We start from the raw sequence: 24,606 nt of genomic DNA, 5'->3' as shown, positions 1-24,606 counted from the left end.
AATTTTTGGCCCTGAGTTATGATTTCTTGGATGGCATCCATGTAACTGAGCGTATTATACATTAATGTATAATTTTCTGGAGAACTGATGTCAAAGGGGATCCCAGAGCGTTCTTTTCTAGGTTAGGAAATAGTATGATGCTGTTAGTTTTCTAGACTAAGAAGTTGAGAATGTGATAGCAACACTAACATTGAAATGGTTGACAAGGCCGATACCTCCAGCGGTCAGGGGAGAATTTGTTAGATATGAAAATGATCCACTGAAACAATGTGAAAGTCACTAGAAGGATACAGGGTCTTTACACCATATAATACAGCCAGGCAAGGCACATGCATTAAGAGTTCTAAAAAATTGTTATTAAATTCACCCAGTTTGCCCAGATGAATAAACTGGCTCTAACAATAGCAGTAGGTGGCAATTGAAGCATAAATCTTCTATAACATTGTTTTCAGTGGTGACAGGATAGGTTTACATGGCAGTGATTACATTAGATAGCATGTAAAAATATTGTAAAAATTGGGGAATATATTTGGTTTAAGTAGTTAAAATTCGTATGTCCAATTAATACAGCATGGCCACAAAAGAACAAATAAATTAGGGGATTTATTAGTCATCACAAAAAACTTCGTGTTATTTGAGGAAAGTTAGATATCATAGACATGAATTATGAAGAAAAGATTGGTAACCTTCTTAAGTTCATATGAAGAAATGAAATTAAATAGTTTTAATTCTGTTAGTCCTAATGATGGAGCAGTTGACAATGACGTTGATTCAACACTGAAGCAAATTATTAAAGAAAATTATAGAGTTTCCATTTCAGACCATGAAAGAGAGGGAGAGAGGCATCAGCAGAATAGTGTTTTCATCTGCCTAGAGGTAAATTTGAATTGGAAGTGAGTTGTTCTTTTAAACATTTATCTCGTCTTTCTACTTGAATAGTGTATGAAACAGACCCATAACTTCACTGTTGCTATACTTTATTGATATATTGCTAATTCAATATTTTTTTCAAGTGATGGGGGTAAACAGCATCTCAACTAAAGTTTTTGATAGCATCATCCTGTTACTACTTGGTAAAAATTTTTCTGTTGGGCCTGCAGAGTTTAGGCAAAGTAACTGAAGACTGAATTAGAGTAACTAACTGCAATTTTCTCTTGGTTGGTCAAGGTATTAACTCAGAAATTGAATCTAAGTTGAGCTTTGAATAAGGTAAAGAAAATTTGGCAAAATGAAGTATGGTACAGAACCATCTTGAGTTCATTCTGAAGGAGCTCGATCCTGGGTGTTCATTGGAAGGACTGATGCTAAAGCTGAAACTCCAGTACTTTGGCCACCTCATGTGAAGAGTTGACTCACTGGAAAAAACTCTGATGCTGGGAAGGATTGGGGGTGGGAGGAGAAGGGGACGACAAAGAATGAGATGGCTGGATGGCATCACCGACTCGACGGACATGAGTTTAAGTGAACTCCGGGAGTTGGTGATGGACAGGGAGGCCTGGCGTGCTGTGATTCGTGGGGTCGCAAAGAGTCGGACACGACTGAGCGACTGAACTGAACAGCACCATCTTAATATTTGATCTGAAAAGTCAGTGAGTCATGACTGCAACTTACTGTGAAATGTTTCAGAAAAAAATACGTATGTGTAGGTAGACTGACATAGAATAAATAATAAAGCAAGGTTGGTAAAATGTTAACATTTGAGGAATCTGCATGAAGGTTATATAGGAACCCTTTGTACTATATTTGCAACATTTTTGTGAGACTGGAATCATTTCAAAGTAAAAAGGTAGAAAGAGATGACTGTTATCTACCGTCAGTCAGCTTTCTCATCAGGTTCTGTCTTCTTTAACATGTTTATGCTGCCAGTGAAGTCTTTTGCATTTGTCTTTCATCTCTGGTCTCCATTGCTTGCCTTTTTTCTGAATGACTTCAGTGTCTTGAAAGGCAGCATTCCCTGCACCGATACATTCCTTTCTTCCTCTCCAAGTTCTTCATCATTAGTCTGTTTAATCAACACATTCCCAGATCTACCACATCTTGTCTTTACAATGTTACGCATTTTACAAGTTTTCACTCTTCAGCTATAGCATCTTGTCCTTTCAAAGCACCAAATGTCTTTGTTTTTCCTAAAGCTATTCCTTCTCTTTTGTACTCATTCTTCGTTTTCTCTTATTCTTATAGTCTGTCAGCTTTTTATTTACTGAACTCAAACCCTTTGACAGTTCATTACTTTGCATATTTCTGTTTGTTGTGTTTTGGAATAAATGCTTTTGTGAAATCATCCCACAGTCTTCGAGTTGAGCATCAGGATGTCTAGTATGTCTTGTTTGTGGTCTTTGTAGCCCTAGCATGTTCCTTGGTACATTGTCTTCAAATTATTAGATCAGTTTGTCTTCTTCACTGTACTGTAGAGTCTTTGAGGGGAGAATCTGTTTCCTACCCATCTTTGATTTCCCAGTACTTATCACAGGATATATCACACTGTGGCATTTCCATGGATTATTAAATGAAAGTGAAAAGTGAAAGTGAAATCGCTCAGTAGTGTCTGACTCCTTGCGACCCCATGGGCTGTAGTCTACCAGGCTCCTCCATCCATGGGATTTTCCAGGCAAGAATACTGGAGTGGGTTGCCATTTCTTTCTCCAGGAGATCTTCCCAACCCAGGGATTGAACCTGGGTCTTCTACATTGTAGGCAGATGCTTTACCGTCTGAGCCACCAGGGAAGTCATTAAATTAATGAATAAATAAATTGTGGGGTCAAATTTTCTATACAAATGATCAAATTCTGATATAAGGTAACACAATATGGCAGAGTAGAGGCCTGTTGAGAGCATTCAGAGGATTTAAGGAAGATTTGCTAAAATAGTTGGTCCAAAAAAAAGTAAAAGGCAGACAGGAAGGAAAATTTTAAAAGTCAACTTGTTTACTTTGAAGTAAAATTAAATTCTCAGTAGAAGAATATGAAGAGTTTCAGATCAGTCTCCAAATATCTGATGAACAGTTTCAGTTAAGAATCTAAAACCTTTTACTACAGAACAAGATTAGAAACATCCAGAAATACAGCCAAAGCATATATATGAATTCTTCAGAAGTATTAAACATTTAGAGTTAAAATCCAGAAGTACATTTGAATTTTATTAGTTTATTTTGATAATATTTCAAGAGCTAATGATTACTATCCAGGAGGGATCAGTAAAGAACCCTCTTATTGGCAAGGTTCCGTGTCTGCTCTCAGTTTGAAGATGATAACACATTCACAGGTGAAAAGACTATGATTTACCAAGAGTTCAGGGATTACAAAATTTGACATTAGGTAAGCTGGATGGCATCACCGACTCTGTGGACATGAGTTTGGGTGTACTCCGGGAGTTGGTGATGGACAGGGAGGCCTGGCGTGCTGTGATTCATGGGGTCTCGGAGAGTCGGACACGACTGAGCGACTGAACTGAACTGAACTGAACTGAAAGCTGTAAGCTAAAGTGGAGGCTTCCCAGGTGGCACAGTGGTAAAGAATCCACCTGCCAGTGCAGGAGACATGCATTCAATCCCTGGAGTAGGAAATGGCATCCTGCTCTGGTATTCTTGCCTGGAAAATTCTATGGACAGAGGATGCTGGTGGGCTATAGTCAGTGGGGTTGCAAAGAGTGAGTGCATGTGAGTGCCTGTGTACTCAGTGCATGACTGAGCACACGAGAGAGAAGCGGAAGTAAGAAAGAGAGCTGTAAATGTGGTAATGAAAAGCAATATAGATACCAGGGATGAGGTAAAGTCAGCACTCAGAAATGAAAAACTAAATGAAGAGAGATGTTGCATTTCTGCATCCAGAAATACAGAGGTGGAAACATGGGACAAGTTGCAGATAACGGTATGTTTGTTCTCAAAAACAGGTCAGAGAGTCAAGACTTAAGATTCTGAAGCAATTGATAAGGTGTTGCCATGGGGCACGCCGAAACCTTGCGTGCTGCAATCCATGGGGTCGCAAAGAGTTGGATGCAACTGAGCGACTGAACAGCAACAGTAACTGTGGGGAACTGGGAGCTTTTCCTTACTGGCTATGCTCATCCTTTTACCTGTTGAATCTCAGTTCCTCATGATGTACTCTGCATATAAGTTAAATAAGCAGGGTGACAATATACAGCCTAGACGTACTCCTTTTCCTATTTGGAACCAGTCTGTTGTTCCATGTCCAGTTCTAACTGTTGCTTCCTGACCTGCATCTAGGTTTCTCAAGAGGCAGGTCAGGTGGTCTGGTATTCCCATCTCTTTCAGAATGTTCCATAGTTTATTGTGATCCACACAGTCAAAGGCTTTGGCATAGTCAATGAAACAGAAATAACTGACCAAAAACGAATGTTTTCTGGTTTAGCATTCAGCCACCAATAAGATAATGTCCAGGACTTGGAGTGTATGACTGGCTATACCTAATTTCAGCATATACATATATAAGCAAAGAATTTCTTCTGAAAGAATGAGTGCTTTGTGAAGGGTACCTTATTTATGTTTCCCTATTTTGTTTTTATGGTAAAACCACTCTTCTGCCTCAGAAGTATTTTAAGTGTGACAAGCTAAAGAAGGCATCATAAACAAGCAGGTATGATTCACCTGCTTTTTAAAATTGAAGAATTGTTTCTATTGGAAATAATAAAGTACTAGTTTCAATCAGTATTTGTGGTTGTTGATCTGATTTATTGGTTAAGAGAGTTTGTTTTGTTCACTTGTGTGTGTCATTTTCTCCCCGGAATTTCACTATAAATCAGATATACACTGTTCCTTTGAATAGCTATTTAATAGTTACAGCTTGAGGTAACTAATTTTTATGAGATAGCCAAGCTTTTCAAAATATTCTCTAATGTATTATACATATCTGATAAAAGATAAGTTAAAAATAAATCTCCTTGTATTATTTCCCTTTTAATATGATGATGCTGATTACAAAAATAATAGCTAACTTTTATTGATGTGCCAGACAGTAGGCCAAGTACTTTGTCTTCATTAATTCAGTTAATCCTTGCAGCAACTCAGGTAAGCAGTATTATGTTTCCACTTTACAAAGTCTGAGGCATGGATGGGTAAAGTAACTTGCCCAAAGTTATGTGTTTGGTAAGGACGGGATTCTAACTCGGTCTGATACCAGAATCCCATGCACATTATCACTTCACTGTAATCAGTTAACTTACCATATCCTGTTTTTCAAATTCTAGAAAAAAAAAAATAATAATGTAGAAAATAATAACCTGAATCAGTGGTTCCCAGCCTTGATTTTATACTAGAATCCTGTGATCACACCCAGGGATCTTGATTTAATTAGTATAAGGTGAACCTGAGCTTTAGGATTTTTAGAAACTCCTCAGCTTCCCTGCTGGCTAAGTGGGTAAAGAATTTGCCTGCGATGCAGGACACACAGGTTCAATCCCTGGGTCAGGAAGATCCGCTGGAGAAGGGAATGGCAACCCACTCCAATATTTCTTGCCTGGGAAATCCCATGGACAGAGGCTACAGTTCATAGGGTTGCAGAGAGTTGGACTCGACTGAGTGGCTGAACACACACAGCTGATGTGCACTTCAGGTTGTAAACCACCGTCCTACTCTGCTGTCTGACTGGAAATGGAAGCATTCATAGCAAAATCACCCTGTACATATTTGTCTGATTGCAATAGGCGTAAGGTTAGTAAGTGCATGTTTAAAGCTACGAGACCACTTATTTACAGAAAAATACTCCTTTGATCTATTTAATATGTAATGATGTTTTAAATATCATGTTTTTATTTTGTTTTAAATGAAGACATAACCCATAGTTACCTTGAACAAGAGACTACAGGCAGAAATAAAAATATCCAGCCAGATGAGCAACTGCCTGTGAATTCTAAGGGAAGCATGCATCAGAAATCCAATGAATTAGTTAATGAAGCTACATATGAGAGCACAGAACTGCCAGAGCAGAGATCAAGGAATTTTCAAGTCATCAGCCCTCATCCAGGTGACGAGACAGCTTACTGCACTGCAGGAAAATCCAAGTGAGTGCTAGCAGCTTTAGATTTAGAAAGTAAGAATTGGGAGAACTTTTCCTTCCTCTCTTCTTCCCTCTGTCCCTCCCTTTCTTTTTGATGTGGCCTAAATTTGATGTATGGTTAACTTATTAGAATTTGGGGAGTTTTCTGCTATTTTCATTACACTAATATAATGTGTCTAAATCACTGAAAAAGCACAAGATGAGCCTGAATGAAGGTCATGAGGATTTTTTTTTAATTGTTTTGTTTTTGTTTGTTTGGTCCTGAGGTTTTATATTTTGTTGAGTATTATTTTAAGGATCTGGAAATAACTATTATATTGATGAAAATGGTATATTTTTCATCAGAACTATAACCTGGCAGCTCCACGAAAAAACAAGCCCAAAGATATGTTTTGCTTTTGGTCAGCACTGTTCTTCATTTAAATGAGTTTGATTTCTTTTAGAAGGGTCATCTACTCTCCCACTTACATTCCTTGATATTTTAAATGTTGTAGTTTCTACCCATTCACTTTACCTACCTATTTTATGAAGAGATTTGAATTTGTGACACCTCTGACTTTTGCCTATAAGAGCAAAATACGTTGATAATTAGTCATGTACTATGAAAATATTGCTACGTTTAGATTCTCAATGACTAATTTATAGTTATATTGAAATATAAATATGTATTTTCAGTCCAGACAAAATCATGTTTATGGAATACTTTTTAACAGAATTTTATGTAGGAATACCTGTTTATATTTACTTAAAAATTATGAAATTGGTATGTTAATGAATATTGATATATAATGAAGTAGATATGTTAATATGTTCCACCCTCTTGGCAGTCAGTAATATTATCATGAAAGTGCAGATTGGAGTATATTTTTGGGGAGTAGGGATGAATGAAGAGTTGATAAACTTTATAACCACATAGGAAAGGTAAATGGTAGAGATTGGGCTAATGTCATCTACTTTTTCCTTCCCATTCTTTATAGTACTTGCTAACAAGTTGACTCACTGGAAGAGACTCTGATGCTAGGAAAGGTTGGGGGTGGGAGGAGAAGGGGACGACCGAGAATGAGATGGCTGGATGGCATCACCGACTCTGTGGACACGAGTTTGAGTCAACTCCGGGAGTTGGTGATGGACAGGGAGGCCTGGCGTGCTGTGATTCATGGGGTCGCGGAGAGTCGGACACGACTGAGCGACTGAACTGAACAAGTTAATTATTGTTCTCAAATAGCATACACATTGTCAAAAATTTATTTTGCTTACCCCTAAGTGTTACAGGAATAGGTTTTCATTTTTAATATGCTGTGATTTTAATAATGAAAATATGGTATTCTGTTATTTATAATGAAAAATTATTTGTTGTTCCCAGTTTCAGAAAAGTAAGAATGTATCTAGAGTCCTGACCAAAAATACAAATTGAATTAATATTCATAACCCTTTAAAAACTGAATCCTTTAATTGTACTGAACCATGGAGAAGGAAATGGCAACCCACTCCAGTGTTCTTGCCTGGAGAATCCCAGGGATGGGGGACCCTGGTGGGCTTCCGTCTATGGGGTCACACAGAGTCGGACACGACTGAAGTGACTTAGCAGCAGCAGTAGCAGCATGCTTCTCTATGGTGGTGGTGGTTTAGTCGCTAAGTTTTGTCCAACTCTGGCGACCCCACAGACTAGTCCTCCAGGCTCCTCTGTGGGATTTCCCAGGCAAGAGTACTGCAGTGGGTTGGCATTTCCTTCTTCCCGGGATCTTCCTGACCCAGGGATCAAACCTGGGTCTCCTGCATGAATCTTTATAGTTATTACCAAATGTTTTTCACAGATTTAATTCTTCCTTGTGAAATTGGTATATTAGTACCTCTGTGAATTTGTGATGTTTATTCTTTTTCATCCATAGTATTTTCTTAAGAGAAATTTTAAATTAAGTAACTTTACACATTTATTGTTAAACTTGTTTCCCCTGTTTGAAGTGTAAAAATGTATAGATCTTGTAAGGTGGAAATTATATATATATTAATAGTTTTCTTCGTTACAGCATCATGGACCACAGAAATAATGATTTGCATTGCGAATGTGCGATTCCTTGTCAGGTTACTTCAGACTTAAGTAAAGAGGAGACAATAGCATTGCTTCTAAAAGAACTGAACATTCTCAAAGCAAGCAATAAAAAGGTACAGTATAGAAAGTCGGATAATTGTAGAGCATACTTTTAGTTATTGACCTTCTAAATTTGCTTTGTCACTCATCATAATTCAGTTTTATTGTGTACTTTAATCCTGTAACAGTAGCTTTATGCTGTTGCCATACCATGCCATTCAGGGTATGATTGAATTGAGACATGGGCTATGAAAAGCAATTTCTTTTGTTTCCTGCCTTGGTGACTTGCAGTATCACTCACTTTTTCATAATCTGTAGTACTTTGCATAGGTGCCGATAAAATTCAAGTTTTACTTCATTGGTTTCATGTTACTTTCTTAACTTTTTTTCTTTGTAGTATCTGTGCCCTGTATTTCACCTCAGTACTATATGTAAACTTTAAAGTAGCAAGGCTTGGAAATATTGTCATTTACCTTGTGTTATCTTATATTGCTGTATTTTGTCCAATCTAATTTGTCATGTCACTTCTGACTCTTTCTAGTTACATTCCTTTGAGTTTTAAGTAATGTTATTAAATAATGTTCATTTTCTATGCTTGCTGTTTTTTTTTTTAACCTCTGTATACTTTTCTGATTCTAATATTCTATTTGTTAGACCTAATCAAACTGAAACATGATGTTAGGAGTGTTGATCATGTCTGATGGAAAACAACACAAACGACAAAAGCCGAGGGAGAAATTAAAATAAAACATTTGGAAGGACTCCATATGAAAGCATGAGATATTTTCTGTACTTTCATCTGGCAGTTATTTATTGCATGCCGATTATGAGTCAGGTGCCAGTGCCAATTTAAATGGAAGTTGATGGCATAGCATTCTCAAAGGGATATTTGTATCAAATATTAAGATTATTATCTTAATTAATTTTGTTTCAAAATATTAGAATTACTAAGAGAAGCTGTAATTTGTGCTATCCTTTATTTTATTACAATGGCCCTTTCCAAGCCTTTTGCTTTAAGACAAAAGAATTTATCAGATTGCTTTTTGTCGCAGTATATTTAATAATAATAATGTTCCGTCTTTAATTTCATTTGCCTGTTAAGTGTATATTAAAATGTTTTCATAATTTTTATATCATTTCAGGTAATTATTATTTTGTAAATTATCTTAAAACCTTAAAGATTGTTTTTTCCCAAGAGTTATGTATTCATAAAGTTAATATAGTATTCTATAAGGGTTTAGAGAAAGTAAAAATTAACTCTGGGATTAATTATATTTGTGCAAAAGATATATTTGTAAGAATCCATGTTTTTTTCAATGTTTTTTAGCTTCAAGAAAAACTGAGTAAAGAAGATAAAGAACACAGAAAACTGAAGCTTAAACTGGAACTCCAAGAAAAAGCAACAGAAGCTCAAATTGCTGAAAAGACAGCAGGTATTACATCTGAGTATTAACATATGGCATTAAAAATCATATGCAAGGCTGTTATCTGATGTGGCTTGGTGAATACTAGCATGCTAACTTATTTGCCAAAGGAGGGAAAGCTCTGGCTCTTTTCTTTTTTTTTTTGGACTGCTTAGAAAATAGGTGGCTTTAACATCCTGGTACTGGTATTAGTGAGAGCTTTACCTGTATTCATACTGATTTGGGCATTAAATGCATTGTTAACACCATGTCAATCCAATCACAAAAAGGTTGTTTGTTTTGTTGGAAGGGCCTGAACAAACAAGGGGAAATAATGATTACCAGTGCCTCTACCTTTCATCCCAGCGGTTCAGATACCACTTATTGTTCTAGCCTGTTGAGAGGAAATACCTCTTTGTATGAAGATAGTCATATATTCATTGCCAGTGGAAACCTACATTTGATTCAAAAATCTGTTTTCTGAAGTTAATTTTCATCTCATGACATGGATGATGATGAAGATAATGTTTTCCCTGAAAAGATTAAAGTAAAAGATTGCCTGAGTTTAAGATTATAAATGACTGCCTAAAATATGTTTTGGAGTCTATGTTCATTCACAAGTCTTTGTAAGGAGAAGATTTTTAAATGTATCTGTGATGTGTTACAGATATGGTCAGTTATCTGATGGACTCTTTCTCTTGCTTTCTCTCCTTCCCTAAATCACTTTATAAATCACTTAACCTGGTTGCCTTATATGAAAGAATTCTGGTATTTTAGGTCAGAGATACAATTAACAGGTATAATATGTCTTCAAAACATTACTCTGCAAAATAGAACTTCGCTAAGAAAATATAACAAAGATGATCAGAAATAAATATTCCAGCCAAATACCAGATGTTTGTTTTTTAATTAATGTTAAACTACTATGAATTTTTTGTTTCTTTTTTAGTGGAAAAATATGAAAGTAATGTATTTTAAGGAAAATTAACAGTATGTTAAAATGGATAGTTCAAATATTAATTTAGAACACTTAAGTTTCTTGGCTTTTTATAATCAAATATGTGTACTAATTGCTGGAATGGTATTATAAGAAGTACATCTGCTTTTAGTGTTTGCGTTATAATTTAACTTTGTATATGTCTTTAAGATATAATTTGTTAAGGTTTAGGCCATTGTGATTTATTGAAAATCATGAATTAATATGTCTGCATAGCTCATTTTTCTCTTGGAGGGGAAAACTGATTAAGCATTAATATTTACTCTTTAAACTTTTGTATAGTATGGCTAATTGTATACTTTAAATATTTATTTATTGGTATATATTTAAGGGTTCTCTATGACTGAACAGTATGAATCATGCCTGCATAAGATGGAAAGAATTTGATTTATGGTTCTTATTAATCAAATTTTCTCATTAATGACAAAATACTTTAATGTTGAATGTTTGAAAGATGTTTAGTATATTTCTATAACATCCTAAGTTGATGAAAATAAAAGTGCTATATAGTTTCTCTGGAGCTAAGTAATACTGTTTTAAATCAAAATATTCCATATTAAAAGAAATACATGCTAAAACATCTAGACATTGAAAATTGCAAATAGGATACAAAAATGTACATCTATAGGTTTTTCAAATAAAATGATAATTAAAATATGTGATGTTCTAAGGAAATAGCCGTTTTCTTTGAGTATATGATTTGTAAATATTTATATAAATAAGAATATTTATGTCAGTATTAGTTATGATAGCCATAAATTCAGGTACATGTATGGTATGAGACATCATGCAATAATTTAAAACCATTTATGAAGAATATTTAATGATATGAGAAAAACTTTATGACTCAAAGTTAAGTGAAAATTAGGGGGAAGCTGCATTCCTGGTATAATTTTGGTTAAAAAACTATATATACCTATATATAATATAAAATTAGAGTCAGATTTTGGTTTTGTGAATGGATGTGTAAATGCTTCAGTTACCAGTTTTCTGCCTTTTCAGTTTTTTTGCAGTGAGTGTGGATTAGATTTAGTATTAGAAAAAGTAAATGTTACTTTTAAAAGATGTGATTTTTTTGTAGTTACTTCCTCTCTAATCTTAAAATCATTCCTGCAATAGGTTTGACACATAAAGATTATATAAACCAAAATTCTATGAAATCCATGTGATGGCTTTGATCAAATCTTGCCATTTTACCTGTGCTGGCTGTTTTTCTTGTCTTTCTGATTTTCCCCTTATTTATTTTTATGTCTCTATTATGTAACATATATGTATTAGTCCATCTTATCTCCCCCCCAGTTGATTGTATAATTCATAAGAATAAGAATCTTGTATAATCAAAACCATATAAAAACAAAATGTTCCCAGTACTCTGTGAGACAGATTGAAGCAATGGGAAGACTATAAGCTTTGGAATCAGATGGACTAAGGTTCAAATCACAGCTCTGACCCTTAATACCAACGATGTGCCTTTGGGCAAGTTACTTATTAGCCTCTCCTGGTTTACTTTCTCCCATGTCAGATGTAAATATTAACTAATTTACCAGATTATTTTAAGGATTAGAGATAATGTATAGAAGCACCTAGGGTATAACTGGTACCCAGTAAGTTGTAGCTAATATGAATGTTTGTTTACTTTTATCTTTATGAAATTCTTAAACCTTTGATAATATCAGAAGTCATGATAATATTTTTATTCTGTTTAGCTTTCAGTTAGAATTAATAGTTTACTGTTAATAGATTTTAAGAGGGAAATAAAGAGAAAAGTGAAAGAAGGTTTGGAAACCAGGATTGGATGATGAGAAAAATTCCTGAAAAATAGTATTATCACTAATACATTTTACTTAAATATGGATCTGAAATGAAACAGGATGCACAAGGTTTGGATTTTAATCTGATATATACTTATGGTAAACCTTAATGTAGACTGTTACTGTTTCCTTTGCTTCTCTGTTAGTTTTTAATGTGAATAATGTACTATCATTGTAAAGTGATTTTATGAGTTTGAAATGCAGTTGTATCCTGTATCTTGATAAAATCTCAAATGGTTGACTTTTTACCTTCCCCTTCTTTTTTGACATCAGCAGCAGCAGCATCACCACCATTGATACTTTTAGTAGGCATTGAATTGAAACTATGCTGACTTCTTTAAAAGTTAAACAAGAAATATTTTTTGAAGGGTTTGTATATACTAGACACTGTGCTAGGCACTAAATATGCATCAGCAAATAAGACAGATTTGGTATTTCAGACACGTCTTTTTGTTTGCAGTCACTTCTTATTCATAATACGTCATTGTAGTAGATGGTGGTAAATGCTTACTTAGACTTTGGATTCAGACCTTTGTTCTAATCTTTTTACTACTTATCATGTGTAAGTGACAGCCTCACTAAGATTTGTTTAAAACCTACTTAATAGGTTGCTGTGACATTTAAGTGAAATAATGTTTATGAAGTAGTTAACCCATCAGAAAGCACTTAATAAGTGGTAATTATGATGATAAGGAGATGATATTAGCATCTTGTTTCCTTAAGACTTCTTGATCTAATAGGGGGCATGTCAAAGTGTAGCTAATATAAATAACTGTTTCATAGTTACTTACATATAGTTTTGTTTTTTATATTCCCTGTTAAAAATATATATTTTATTTACTTCATCTTATCCACATAGATTTTAGTTTTCCCTGACTTTTCAGAATTAACTTTGTTTAGAAAGTTTGAAAAATGAAAAATTTTTAAATCTCTACCAAAAAGAAAATAAAGGAAAATATATGGTACATAGTTCTTACTGTGTTTTGATTCATTAAATTATACATGTGGATAATATGATGTAAATTATTGGCATGTATGACCTTCAGATACTAGGAGATATTTCAGAGAAGCACAACTGAAACATTGTCCTTTAAGTAAGTATCTTTTCTCATCTAAATAAGTGATTAAATCACAAACACTTCAAAATTTTATTTATTTAAATTGAGTTTGATAGAGATAGTATTGTATTACCTTATTTGCATCCACTTAATTTAATTTCTCTTAGGTGAGTGCATTTTTATTATGCAGATGTGTGAATTTTTGCACATATTTATTTAAATAGTTTTTTAAGTGATTTTTGTGATAGAATATTTATATTTCTTTAAAAGCCTATTTTTCTATTTCTTAAACCCTATCTTTAGAATCTCTCCTCTATATGTTATTTTTCTTTCTTGCATGTCATCCATTAAAGATTAGCTGTGGAAGGTTGGAGCATGGAGAGATTATGAATGACAGAACAACTGCTGTAGAATAATAATCAGTTTTTGGTATTTAATGCTGTTTGACTTTTGCAGACACATTTCTTATTAACCTTTGGTACAAAGAGAAATCCAGGTTCCTGATATCTCATGGAGAAGATGAATTTGAGATCCTCTTCCAATTAAACTGAAATAAGGCCAATATTGGGTTTTAGCCAAAGAACTCCTTAGTTCCTTATATAAATCTATTTCTTAGTTACATTTTACATATAATTTGGTGGTTACATAGTTTGCTTAGTACCATACTGATTCTGCAAGCATTTAATCCACGTTTTCTCAGTAAACAAATTCTTTTCTGTGCGTCCAAATTTATATTGCTAGTAAAAAACAATTAAGTCTTTCTTATTACAGAGCATTTTCATTTATTTTCAGTAGAGACAAAATAAGTTTATTGTCCAAAGCATCAGAACATATAGAGTCCCTGAAATATTTAACTTATGTTTTTCTATTCAGATTAATATGTAAATGTTAAAAGTATAGATATATCATCTATTGTTATAGCAAATATATTAAGATACCCAACTAATTAATACGTAAAAATAAAAATTGTTGTAAGAAAATATGTACATCGTTCTCTTGTAAAAAATTTACTTGTTACTATGTACTGTATCTCTGATGATGCTGATCATATACTGATTAAGAAGAATAAGAGTCATTTAGTTTGGTATATCAGAAGAACAGAAAATAACATACTATTACTTTTAAGAAATAATACACATTTGAATTCCATTTCTCTGTATATATAACGGGCATTGGACTTCCCAGGTGGCACTTGAGGTAAAGAACTTGTCTGCCAATGCAGGAGATGAAAGAGGTGCAGTTTCAATCCCTGGGTCAGGAAGATCCCTGGAGGAGGGCATGACAACCCACTCCAGTATTTTTACCTGGAGGATCTCATGGACAGATCCTGGCAGTCCACGTCATAGGTTCACGAAGAGTGGGACACGACTAAAACGATTTAGCGTGCACATGTGCATAGTGGGCATTAATAAAATATGCTAGCCTTTAATCTAAAACTTAAACACTGTCATAGTATTAATATAATGATATACCACATATATCTCTGTTGCATATTTATTAATTTGGAAGAATAAAGGATTTCAAGGATACAGCTAGTTATTTCAGATTAAAACAAAAAGGTCCATATCTGTGAAATGCAGCAGTTAGAAATATCGATAGAATGCAAATTATATTACTATCTTTGGCTGTAGAATCCTTTGAGTATTAAAATTGTAATGAGTGCTAGGTCAAATAATGCTTACAGGTAGAGTATGGCCAATTTTATAACCTCCCTCCCTAGAAAAGTTTGTATTTTTCTGGAAACAAAATGAACATGAGAAAACAAAAACCATTATACATAACAATAACCAACAATTGAAAATATTTTACTCGGTATGGCATGCTATGGACTTTAGCATGATATCAAGCATTTGAGAGCTTATCATGCAATTTGGGTATTTAAAACAAAAATAACAAAAGACTTCTCAAAAAATGATTCCTAACTTTTTCCACATGTTTAATTCTAAAGAGGAAAATGTTTAGGTAACAATTATATTTCACTGAATTTTCCCATTGGTATCTGTTAAAATTTAAAATATATACTCTGTGCAGAAAATAGGTTAAATACCCCTTAAAATTATGTTTCAAAAGTGCATAAAGTAATTGATTTTAATACTTCAGGAATAAGCTTATCTCTTTCACATTAAAAATTATAGCTAATATCAGATATAGTGAAGGTTTGAATGTAAAGATCACATTTTTAGGAAGTGTTTTATATAGTCTTTGCATTATTTTTACTAAATACATATATGTAATGATGACAGGTTTTGCCAGAAAGTTGCTGTTTTATAGTTTTGCTCCTTAAACTCAGTATTTTGTATTATTTTCTAATTAATCTTTGGCAGTTTCTATACTCTTGGGGAGTATAAATTTATAGCAAGTTTACAAGTAAAACATAGTAAAAAGCTTAAAAAGCTGATTTTTAATGTAGTAATCATACTTATAGGAATTTTCCTAAGTCATTGTCTATGTACATACATAAAGATTTGTGTAGAACGATGTTCATTACAGTGTTGTTCACATAGTGAATAATTGGAAATAGTGTCAAATCTTACTTTAGGAACATCCTGGTTCAGTCAAATATGTCACGTCCCTATAATAAAAGTCTATTCCATTCTATTTTATACCTTTGAAGAATACTAAAGAATATGAAAACATGTTCTATTTATCTTAAATATACACAGAAAGTTACAAAACTATGCAAAATATTTTTGTCTCCACATTTTTACAGTGAGTGTGTTTTAATTTTCAATCAGAAAAAGATTATTTACAGAATAATCATGTAAAATGTTGAACGTTTATTGCAGTTTAAATAAGTTCTGAAGAAATAAGTTGAATTCAGCAATGTAATGCCAAGAACAGAACCATCAAACTACTTGAAGTATGTTGGTTAGTTCCCTACTGGTGTGTGGTATTTACCACCTGTGTTTAATTTACAATAAACAACTTATGCCAGAAAGAGAAATTATAAATTTTAAGGAAATTAAGACATAGTGTAATATTTGTGGTTCTGGAATGTATACATATTGTGATTTCATAAAACAGTAAATATTATTTGCAGGGAATTCATTTAACCTCATGTGAAGCAATAATTAAAAATATTCATACAATATGAAATTTGGTAATCTTTAACCAAACTATTACCTATATTTATTGCTTAGAATTTGGGGATTTTATTTATAATCAGTGATTATTTTATGTTTCAAATTCAAATCCTAATGATTTCTTCCCTCTCTGCAGTTCAGCCTTTTCTATTTAAATAACTGCCTTGAGGATGTTAAATGGATTCTTTTTCTTGGGAAATGTCTGTCTTCCAAATTATGTTATTTAGAGAATTATGATTTGATGTTTAAACTAGAATGTTTTCCAATAAACCATCTTATTTCTACTGTATTTTAAAAGTAGTTTGAGAAGTGTAGAATATGGGCTTGTCAATAGACTTGGGTTCTACTAAGAAAATATGTACTCTGTCTTGACTCAATAAACTCATACTTAGTATGGTTCAGCTTCTTCATATTTACTTTTGCCCGTATTAGAAAACAATTAGCTTACTAAACAAATCTGAGTATTTGGGGGTGGGGACTGGGGTGATCCTCTCTGAATCTTTCTCATTTGACTAAGAATTATAGGATATTTGATAACCATGTTTAAAAATGGAGATATCCAAATATTATTGTAAACACCCAATGATTTGTTTTACTTACAATACAAGTATTTTACTTGGTTGGCTTACATAGTAGCTAATAATATTTGTTAATGTAATTTAACTGCTGTGAACCTTTACTGAACAAATATTGAAATTTATTCAAGTCAAAGAAAGAGAATCTCTAATGACTTTTGTTAAAGCTTCTATTTAATAGTTAAGGAGAAAAGTTTGTATGACATACGAGATGCAATTAACAGTAGATTTTACATTTAATAAAAAGAAAGAAGCTTACGTATTTGCTTTATTCATTCCATCATAATTTGCATTAGAGCTGTGGGTGTTTAATGAGCAAATTCCAACTAAAATGCTATATTGATTTTCTAGTGAACTTTGTAATAGTCATCTACCTTGGAAAAGCTCTGTGTTTACAATTAAGTTTTCTTTACTAAAAATGTTTGAGAGTTGCATATTGATTCTTTAAAAGTACTGAATTCTAGAAAAAGAATCAGGTTTTTCATAATCAACTAATTTCACATATAACCTAGTATAGTTGTTGAAATTATCATTTTGTAATACTTTACTTTTGGAAAACTTTTCATGACATTTATAAAATGCATAATCAGATTTTGTGTGTGTCTGTGTTTTATGGTATTTTAAATTTTAACCTTAGAATATTCCTTTAAATGCACACATTATTCATATATTTAAAATTTATACAGCATTATAGAGGAAAAATGTTTTCTCCTTATCACATAGGACCAAAGAAACTCTTGATGTAAAGCATTTATTCTTAAGCATAGAGATAGTGAAAGTCACTCAGTCGTGTCCGACTCTTTGCAACCTCATGGACTATACAGTCCATGGAATTCTCCAGGCCAAAATATTGGAATTGGTAGCCTTTCCCTTCTCCAGGGGATCTTCCCAACTGGGGATCAAACCCAGGACTCCTGCATTGCAGGCAGATTGCCTACCAGCTGAGCCACAAGGGAAGCCCATGTATTAAGTAAGTATGCTATTTACCCCATTAAATTTTAATAAAGTAGAATTAAGCCACTGAAATAATGTTCTATGTCACAGTAAGTTGGGAATTGCTGAGGCAAGCCACAAATATCAGGAAGCAAACTAAAAGACAGGCAGGCATGAAAGAATTCTGATGGTCATAAGGCAACCAAGTATGTTAAGTAAGTCTATCCGTTCCGTTCTGTCGCTCAGTCGTGTCCGACTCTATGCGACCCCGTGGACTGTAGCCTACCAGGCTTCTCTGTCCATGGGATTCTCCAGGCAAGAATACTGGAGTGGGTTACCGTTTCCTTCTCCAGGGAATCTTCCCAACCCAGGGATCGAACCCGGGTTTCCCGCATTGGAGGCAGACGCTTTAACCTCTGAGCCACCAGGGAAGCCCCAAGTAAGTCTATGCAGATGCTGAATATAAAAGTTAATATTTGGGAACTCTGGGGTTTTCATGTTGTCATTTAGTCACTAAGTCATGTCTGACTCTTGTGACCCCTTGGACTGTAGTTCGTCAGGCTCCTCTGTCCATGGGATTTCCCAGGCAAGCCTACTTTAGTGGGTTGCCATTTCTTCTCCAAACTAGACATTAAAAGCCCTTAATAGTCACAGCCTTACCTTTTCAATCAAGTGTTATTGTTATAAAGTAGAACACAGCTTACATTAAATGTCACTTTATAAAGATCTCATCACACTATATAGAAGTGATAGAAGCCTGTTGGTATTAAAAATTTAGTAAATAGTGCTTTTGGACTTTCCAGGTGGAGCTAAGTAGTAAAGAACCTGCCTGCCACTGCAGGAGACATAAGAGGTTCAATCCTTGGATCAGGAAGATCCCCTGGAGGAAGGCATTGCAACCCGCTCCAATATTCTTGGCTGGAGAATCCCATGGACTGAGGTGCCTGGCTGGCTACAGTCCATAGGGTGGCATAGAGTTGGATACGACTGAAGTGACTTCGCATGCACACAAATTGTGTTTTGACCTTTTGATATGCCAGAATATTACAGGGCAATAAAACACACATGTTAATCGGTTCCTAGGTCACTGTTTAGCATCGTTTTATTCATCTTATCTGACCCACAAATTAGAAGTATTTTATAGTGTAAAGATTAAAAAATATCTTAGAGTGTCATATTTTGTACAAACGTGTCTTTATAGTATACTGTATATTGTAGAATGTGTTCTGAATAAAATCTTACTCAATTCCCATTTGTACTTTTTCCATATCAATGAAAAAGTCTAAAAAGTAAGAAATTTTGAAATGATTATAGATAGCAATGACCCAAATTAATCAAAATCACATTTTTAATGTGTCTAGAAGTGAAGCTAAATTGTGAGACTGTGGGTTGAAGGTGATGATGGTAACAGTGGCATGGAAATAATGTTTGTTGAGAATCCTCTTTATTTGACCAAGAGCTTTTATATATCATCTCATTTAATTTTCCCTAATAACCATAAGTGGTGGTATTCTATTCATTTTATACACCTGAACTGTGACTAAATAAATATTTAAAAAACCATGTTGCCTAACTTTACAGTGATAACACCTTGGATCTGAATCAAAGCCCATATTCTTCATAATATATCGTATTATTTTCTCTAAGCTGTTTATATCCTTTCTAGGATTGAATACAACTAACTAGAGGTTGTATACAACTAACAGGGTAAAATAAAAAACTCACTATTGTGTACTACATTATAGGCAAAAGGTTTTTTCAAAACAGCGTGATGAATTGACACATACAAGCAGAATAGTATGGCCACAAACAAGCACTTAACAGTAATGATATAGACTTTAAAAATATATGAAAATTGTACCGGAAAGTAGTAGATCTTCCAAAAGCTATGTTTATAGCAAGAATTTCTTAACTTTATCTATACTGTTGTTTAAAAGCATTTAATTTTATGCATATGGATATCTAATTGTTCTAGCACAATTTGTTATGTAGTTTGCTTAGCCATTCATCTGTTACTAGAAATCTGGGGTATTTCTGAGTTTTTACTATTATAAATAAAGATGCCATAAATATTTGTGTTTAAGTCTTTCTGTGGACGTCATCTTTAATTTTTTTGGATAAATACTTTTGAGTGGAGTAGCTGAATCTTATGGTGCGTGTATGTTTCCTTTTTTAAGAAACTACAAAATGTGATTATACTATCTTACATTCTACCAGAAGTATATAAGTGGTCCAGGTGCTTTTTTGTTTTTTACATCCTTGCCAACATCTTTTATCAGTCTTTGCTGTAAGTCATCATAAGTTTGTAAGTTGACCCTTGAACAAAACCGATTTAAACTCCACAGGCCACCTATACATGTAATTTTTTCCCAATAAATATGCACTGCAGTACTGCATGATCTGTGGTTCTGCATGGATACAGAGGACTAACTGATTTTTGTCTAAAGTAGTTGCGGAGGGGGGGTTACATCTAACTCCCATGTTGTTCAAGGGTCATCTGTCTATGATGGCCATCTCATTGTTTTAATTTACATTTCTCTAATGACTGAACATGTTGAACACCTTTTCCTGTGCTTATTACCATCAGTATATCTGATAAAAAGTCTTCAAGTTTTTTCCCCAATTTTAATTGTTTCTTTTCCTTGTTATTGAACTTTGACCGTTTAGATGCAAGTCTTTTATCAGATACATACTTTGCAGTAATTTTCTTCCAGTCTGTGGCTTCTCTCTTTTTTATTTTTCTTATCAGCATCTTTGAAGAGTGGAAATTCTTAATTGAATTAAATTGCATCATTTCTTTTTAGATTTCACATATAAAGGATAAGGTATAGGTTTAATGTACTAGTTACATTTTATAACATACATTAAAATGACACATAGCTATTAAAAATGTATTTCACACCCTATATTTTGTGAACTACTGACCTAGAAGGAATATAATGGTAGAGGATGCAGGAAGGTAGGCTAGAACTAGACTCCAGTTTTCCTTAAATGTTGGACTAAGACTCCCCTTTCCCCTTGGAATCAATGTGGCAGCAGGAAGGAGAAGAGTACCCTGTTTTCCCCAGAGTTTTATGAATATTTTCTTTTGATAGATGGAGGGTGCCTTAGTGAAGTCACCTGTCCTATTTTTCTCTCCTCAAAAACTTGATACATGCTTAGCTTTCTGTTATGAATTGAATCAGTTTTCTTTCTCTTTTCTGTTGCCCTTGCCTTAATTCAGGATTTCATTATTTCTCACCTGGACTCTTATAAAATCTAACGTTGGATTAAGGGGCGTGTTGACTCACTGGAAAAGACTCTGATGCTAGGAAAGGTTGGGGGCGGGAGGAGAAGGGGACGACCGAGAATGAGATGGCTGGATGGCATCACCGACTTGACGGACATGAGTTTGAGTGAACTCCGAGAGTTGGTGATGGACAGGGAGGCCTGGCGTGCTGTGATTCATGGGGTCGCGGAGAGTCGGACACGACTGAGCGACTGAACTGAACTGAACTGAACAGTCCAACAGCTTTTTTCTGATCGCTTTTTCAGACACTGAATGCTAATCTCTGGGTGTTTCCTCTAAAACACAGATCTGATCAGTTTGTGCCTATTTTTCTAGAAGTCGTTTCTCTAGGGTGGCATATTTATTTCTGGATAGCTTTAAGTTTCAGGGAAAGGGTTATTCTTGTGGGTTACTGATGTGAATTCTTGCATAGATCACTCCTGTGTCTCCCTACTGGAATCTGCTTCCATGTTTGCCCCACCTATGAACAATTTCTCACCCAGAAGCCAGAATTCCTTTTTAAACATATATGTGAGTCTGTCATTTTCTTGCTCATAAACCTTCGTTGCTGCCATCATATTTGTTGTTGTTTAGTCTCTAGTCATGACCGATGCTTTGTAACAGATCTGAATTCCCTGCTAAGACTTGCAGTGTGATCCCAAAAACTCACCCTCTCTCACTGTGCTCCAGTCATATCGATGTTGTTTCCCCAATATTCTAGGGCCTTAGTTGCAGGTTTTCTTCAGCTTCTTCTACTTTTAAATATAAATATGATTTCTCTTCCTTTATGTGAATGTACTGAAATGTCACTTGCTTAAAAAGATCTTTTCTGACCACTTTTTCTGAAATAGTCTGCTCTAATCTACATGTGCCAAGTCACTCTCTTTTCCATGTATTTTCCTTTAAAGTTAATGTCTCCATACCTACCTGTCTAATTTTTGGTCTGTTTTTCTCACTACTGTCTGTTTTCCTGTCATGGAATGTATACTGCAGGGTGATAAGGACTTCTAGGACCACTGTATTCATATTCCTTAAAACTGGATTGATGACTGCCACAGGAACTATATAAATATTTGATGAATTAATTAATTTATTGAATATCTTGCCTCAGGCTCAGCTTCTTAGAAATGGTTGTGCCTTTTGTTTTACCATTGCATGTTCCATTTTACACTCTGTTATGGAAAAGATATAGTTGATTTTTTTCTCAGGGTTTCTTTTTTACTGCTTATAATTTAAGTAATATAAAAGTGACTACCTTGATTAAAAGTATATTAATCTATGAAAAATCTTGGTACAAAACTCAGTATTCTGTGAACTAAAGGAACGTTTCAAATGTCTTTCTTAAGTTTATTTTGTGGTTTGACAGTGTAAATAAATGTGCTTCAGTGATGTAAGTATTTGAGCCCCTTTCTAAAATTGCAGTGATATTTTAAGTTATGTAAGATTTCAAGTAGAAATTCAGCTTGAGAAATGACAATTTCAGATAACTCATAAGCTCCTTCAGTAGTGCTGCAGAAATTTAAATGAAGTCATTTGTATTGTAATCAGTATAAATGGTGCCTCTGGAGATGTGCCATGCTAAACTGGCACAGCTCTGCCCTCATGTCCTCGCCTCTTTCCTCTTTTTTCATCGCCTCATTGAGGCAACTACTGTCCTGAACTTGGTGTTTATCATTTTCATGTTCAGTTTAATATTTTTACTAATTGTGTTTCTCCACAATAGTTAGATTTGCTTTATTTTGCAACTTCCTGTATTTTTCAGATTTTCATTTTTGAGACTTGTCCATTTGTCTGTAGTTAATTCATTTTAAATGCGGCATTGTATTCATACACTTTTAATGGATAGAAATTTATTCCTGTTCCAATTATTGTACATTAGGTTATTTGTAAGTTTTTGTTATTATATAATGTTGAAAGAAACATTTTTATACATGCTTCCTAAACATTTTTATACTTCTTTCCTTGTGCTCATGTGCAAGAATGTCTCATGTGCTTCATACCAAAGAGATTAGCCAGGTTATAAACGAGGCACAGCTTCAGCATTGCCAAGTTGCTCTTCAGATGGTTGCAGAACTATATATGCCTATCTGCAATGTATTTGAGTGTTTCCATTATTTCACAAGCTCAATATTTTTTATTATTTAATGTTTTAATTTTTGATTTTGTGGGTGTGAAATGGTATCTCACTTGCAATAGCTTTAAAAGAATGTTTTCTCAAGTGGTTCAGTTCAGTTCAGTCGCTCAGTCGTGTCCGACTCTTTGCGACCCCGTGAATCACAGCACGCCAGGCCTCCCTGTCCATCACCAACTCCCGGAGTTCACTCAAACTCATGTCCGTCAAGTCGGTGATGCCATCCAGCCATCTCATTCTCTGTCGTCCCCTTCTCCTCCTGCCTCCAATCCTTCCCAGCATCAGAGTCTTTTCCAGTGAGTCAGTCAATGCAATGGTTTTTCCAGTGGTCATGTATGGATGTGAGAGTTGGACTGTGAAGAAAGCTGAACGCCGAAGAATTGATGCTTTTGAACTGTGGTGCTGGAGAAGACTCTTGAGAGTCCCTTGGACTGCAAGGAGATCCAACCAGTCCATTCTAAAGGAGATCAATCCTGGGTGTTCATTGGAAGGACTGATGCTAAAGCTGAAACTCCAATACTTTGACCACCTCATGCTAATTCAGTTGAATAAAAGAATTTTATTTTTGCTAAAAGTATGCATTTTCTTCTGTATTCTCTAATTTTGAATTCTATATTTTGGTAGCTCTGGTTGAAGAGGTGTATCTTGCACAGAAAGAACGTGATGAAGCTATTATGTCTCGACTGCAGCTAGCCAATGAGGAGAGAGATGAAGCAATTGCACAATCCAAGCATATGGAAATGTCTCTAAAATTGTACGTAAGCTTGTGAAACCACATATGATATCAGGAGCATTCATAAAGTGCATGAATTATGTGATGGTTACATGTTTAAAAATGTTATAATTACAGTGGTAAATTCCGTATCCCCAGTCTTCTTTTAGAATTTTTGTCATGCTAGGAGTTTTCAGTCACTAAAGGAAAGGCAGAGAGGGAGGAAGGAAGGGAAACATTCAGTAAAGTGACTATTTCTTCACAGTACTGTTGTTGATGTCCTTACTCTGCTTTCTTTGATGACTCCTCTTTTCTTCCTCTCCTTCTTATTATCTCCTTCTTGATTTATTTCAGCTCTCTGGGATCTTTTACTGCTTTCTGCTTGCTGTGCTCATTTATAGTCTCCAGTACCTTTTACTTCTTTTAGTTGTGAGTCTTAATGACACCTGAAATAGGGTAGAGCCTGAGAATCTACATTTTTAACAGGCAATCCAGGTGATTCTGATATAAATAAGTACTGGACCACACTTAGAGA

The 24,606-nt window shown here is 34.4% G+C and overlaps 1 protein-coding gene across 7 annotated transcripts in view; it reads left to right on the top strand.

Annotated features, from left to right (window-relative positions):
• Nucleotides 1-24,606, top strand: part of MIPOL1 (mirror-image polydactyly 1) — a 312,066-nt gene that overhangs the window by 71,995 nt on the left and 215,465 nt on the right. For all 7 annotated transcript variants that reach the window (XM_088829480.1, XM_088829479.1, XM_088829476.1 and 4 more), the window contains 4 exons: nt 5,784-6,015; nt 8,039-8,174; nt 9,428-9,533; nt 23,984-24,113. In XM_088829480.1, the coding sequence (XP_088685606.1) occupies nt 5,876-6,015; nt 8,039-8,174; nt 9,428-9,533; nt 23,984-24,113 (512 nt within the window). In that variant the 5' untranslated portion in view covers nt 5,784-5,875. The remainder of the gene's footprint in view (nt 1-5,783; nt 6,016-8,038; nt 8,175-9,427; nt 9,534-23,983; nt 24,114-24,606) is intronic.

The sequence above is a fragment of the Moschus berezovskii genome, chromosome 21 (genome assembly GCF_049115385.1).
Source record: "Moschus berezovskii isolate FMDL1 chromosome 21, NW_MosBer_1.0, whole genome shotgun sequence".
Classification (NCBI taxonomy): domain Eukaryota; kingdom Metazoa; phylum Chordata; class Mammalia; order Artiodactyla; family Moschidae; genus Moschus; species Moschus berezovskii.
The sequence above is the reverse complement of the archived record's forward strand: the minus strand, read 5'-3'. Positions and strand labels throughout refer to the sequence as shown.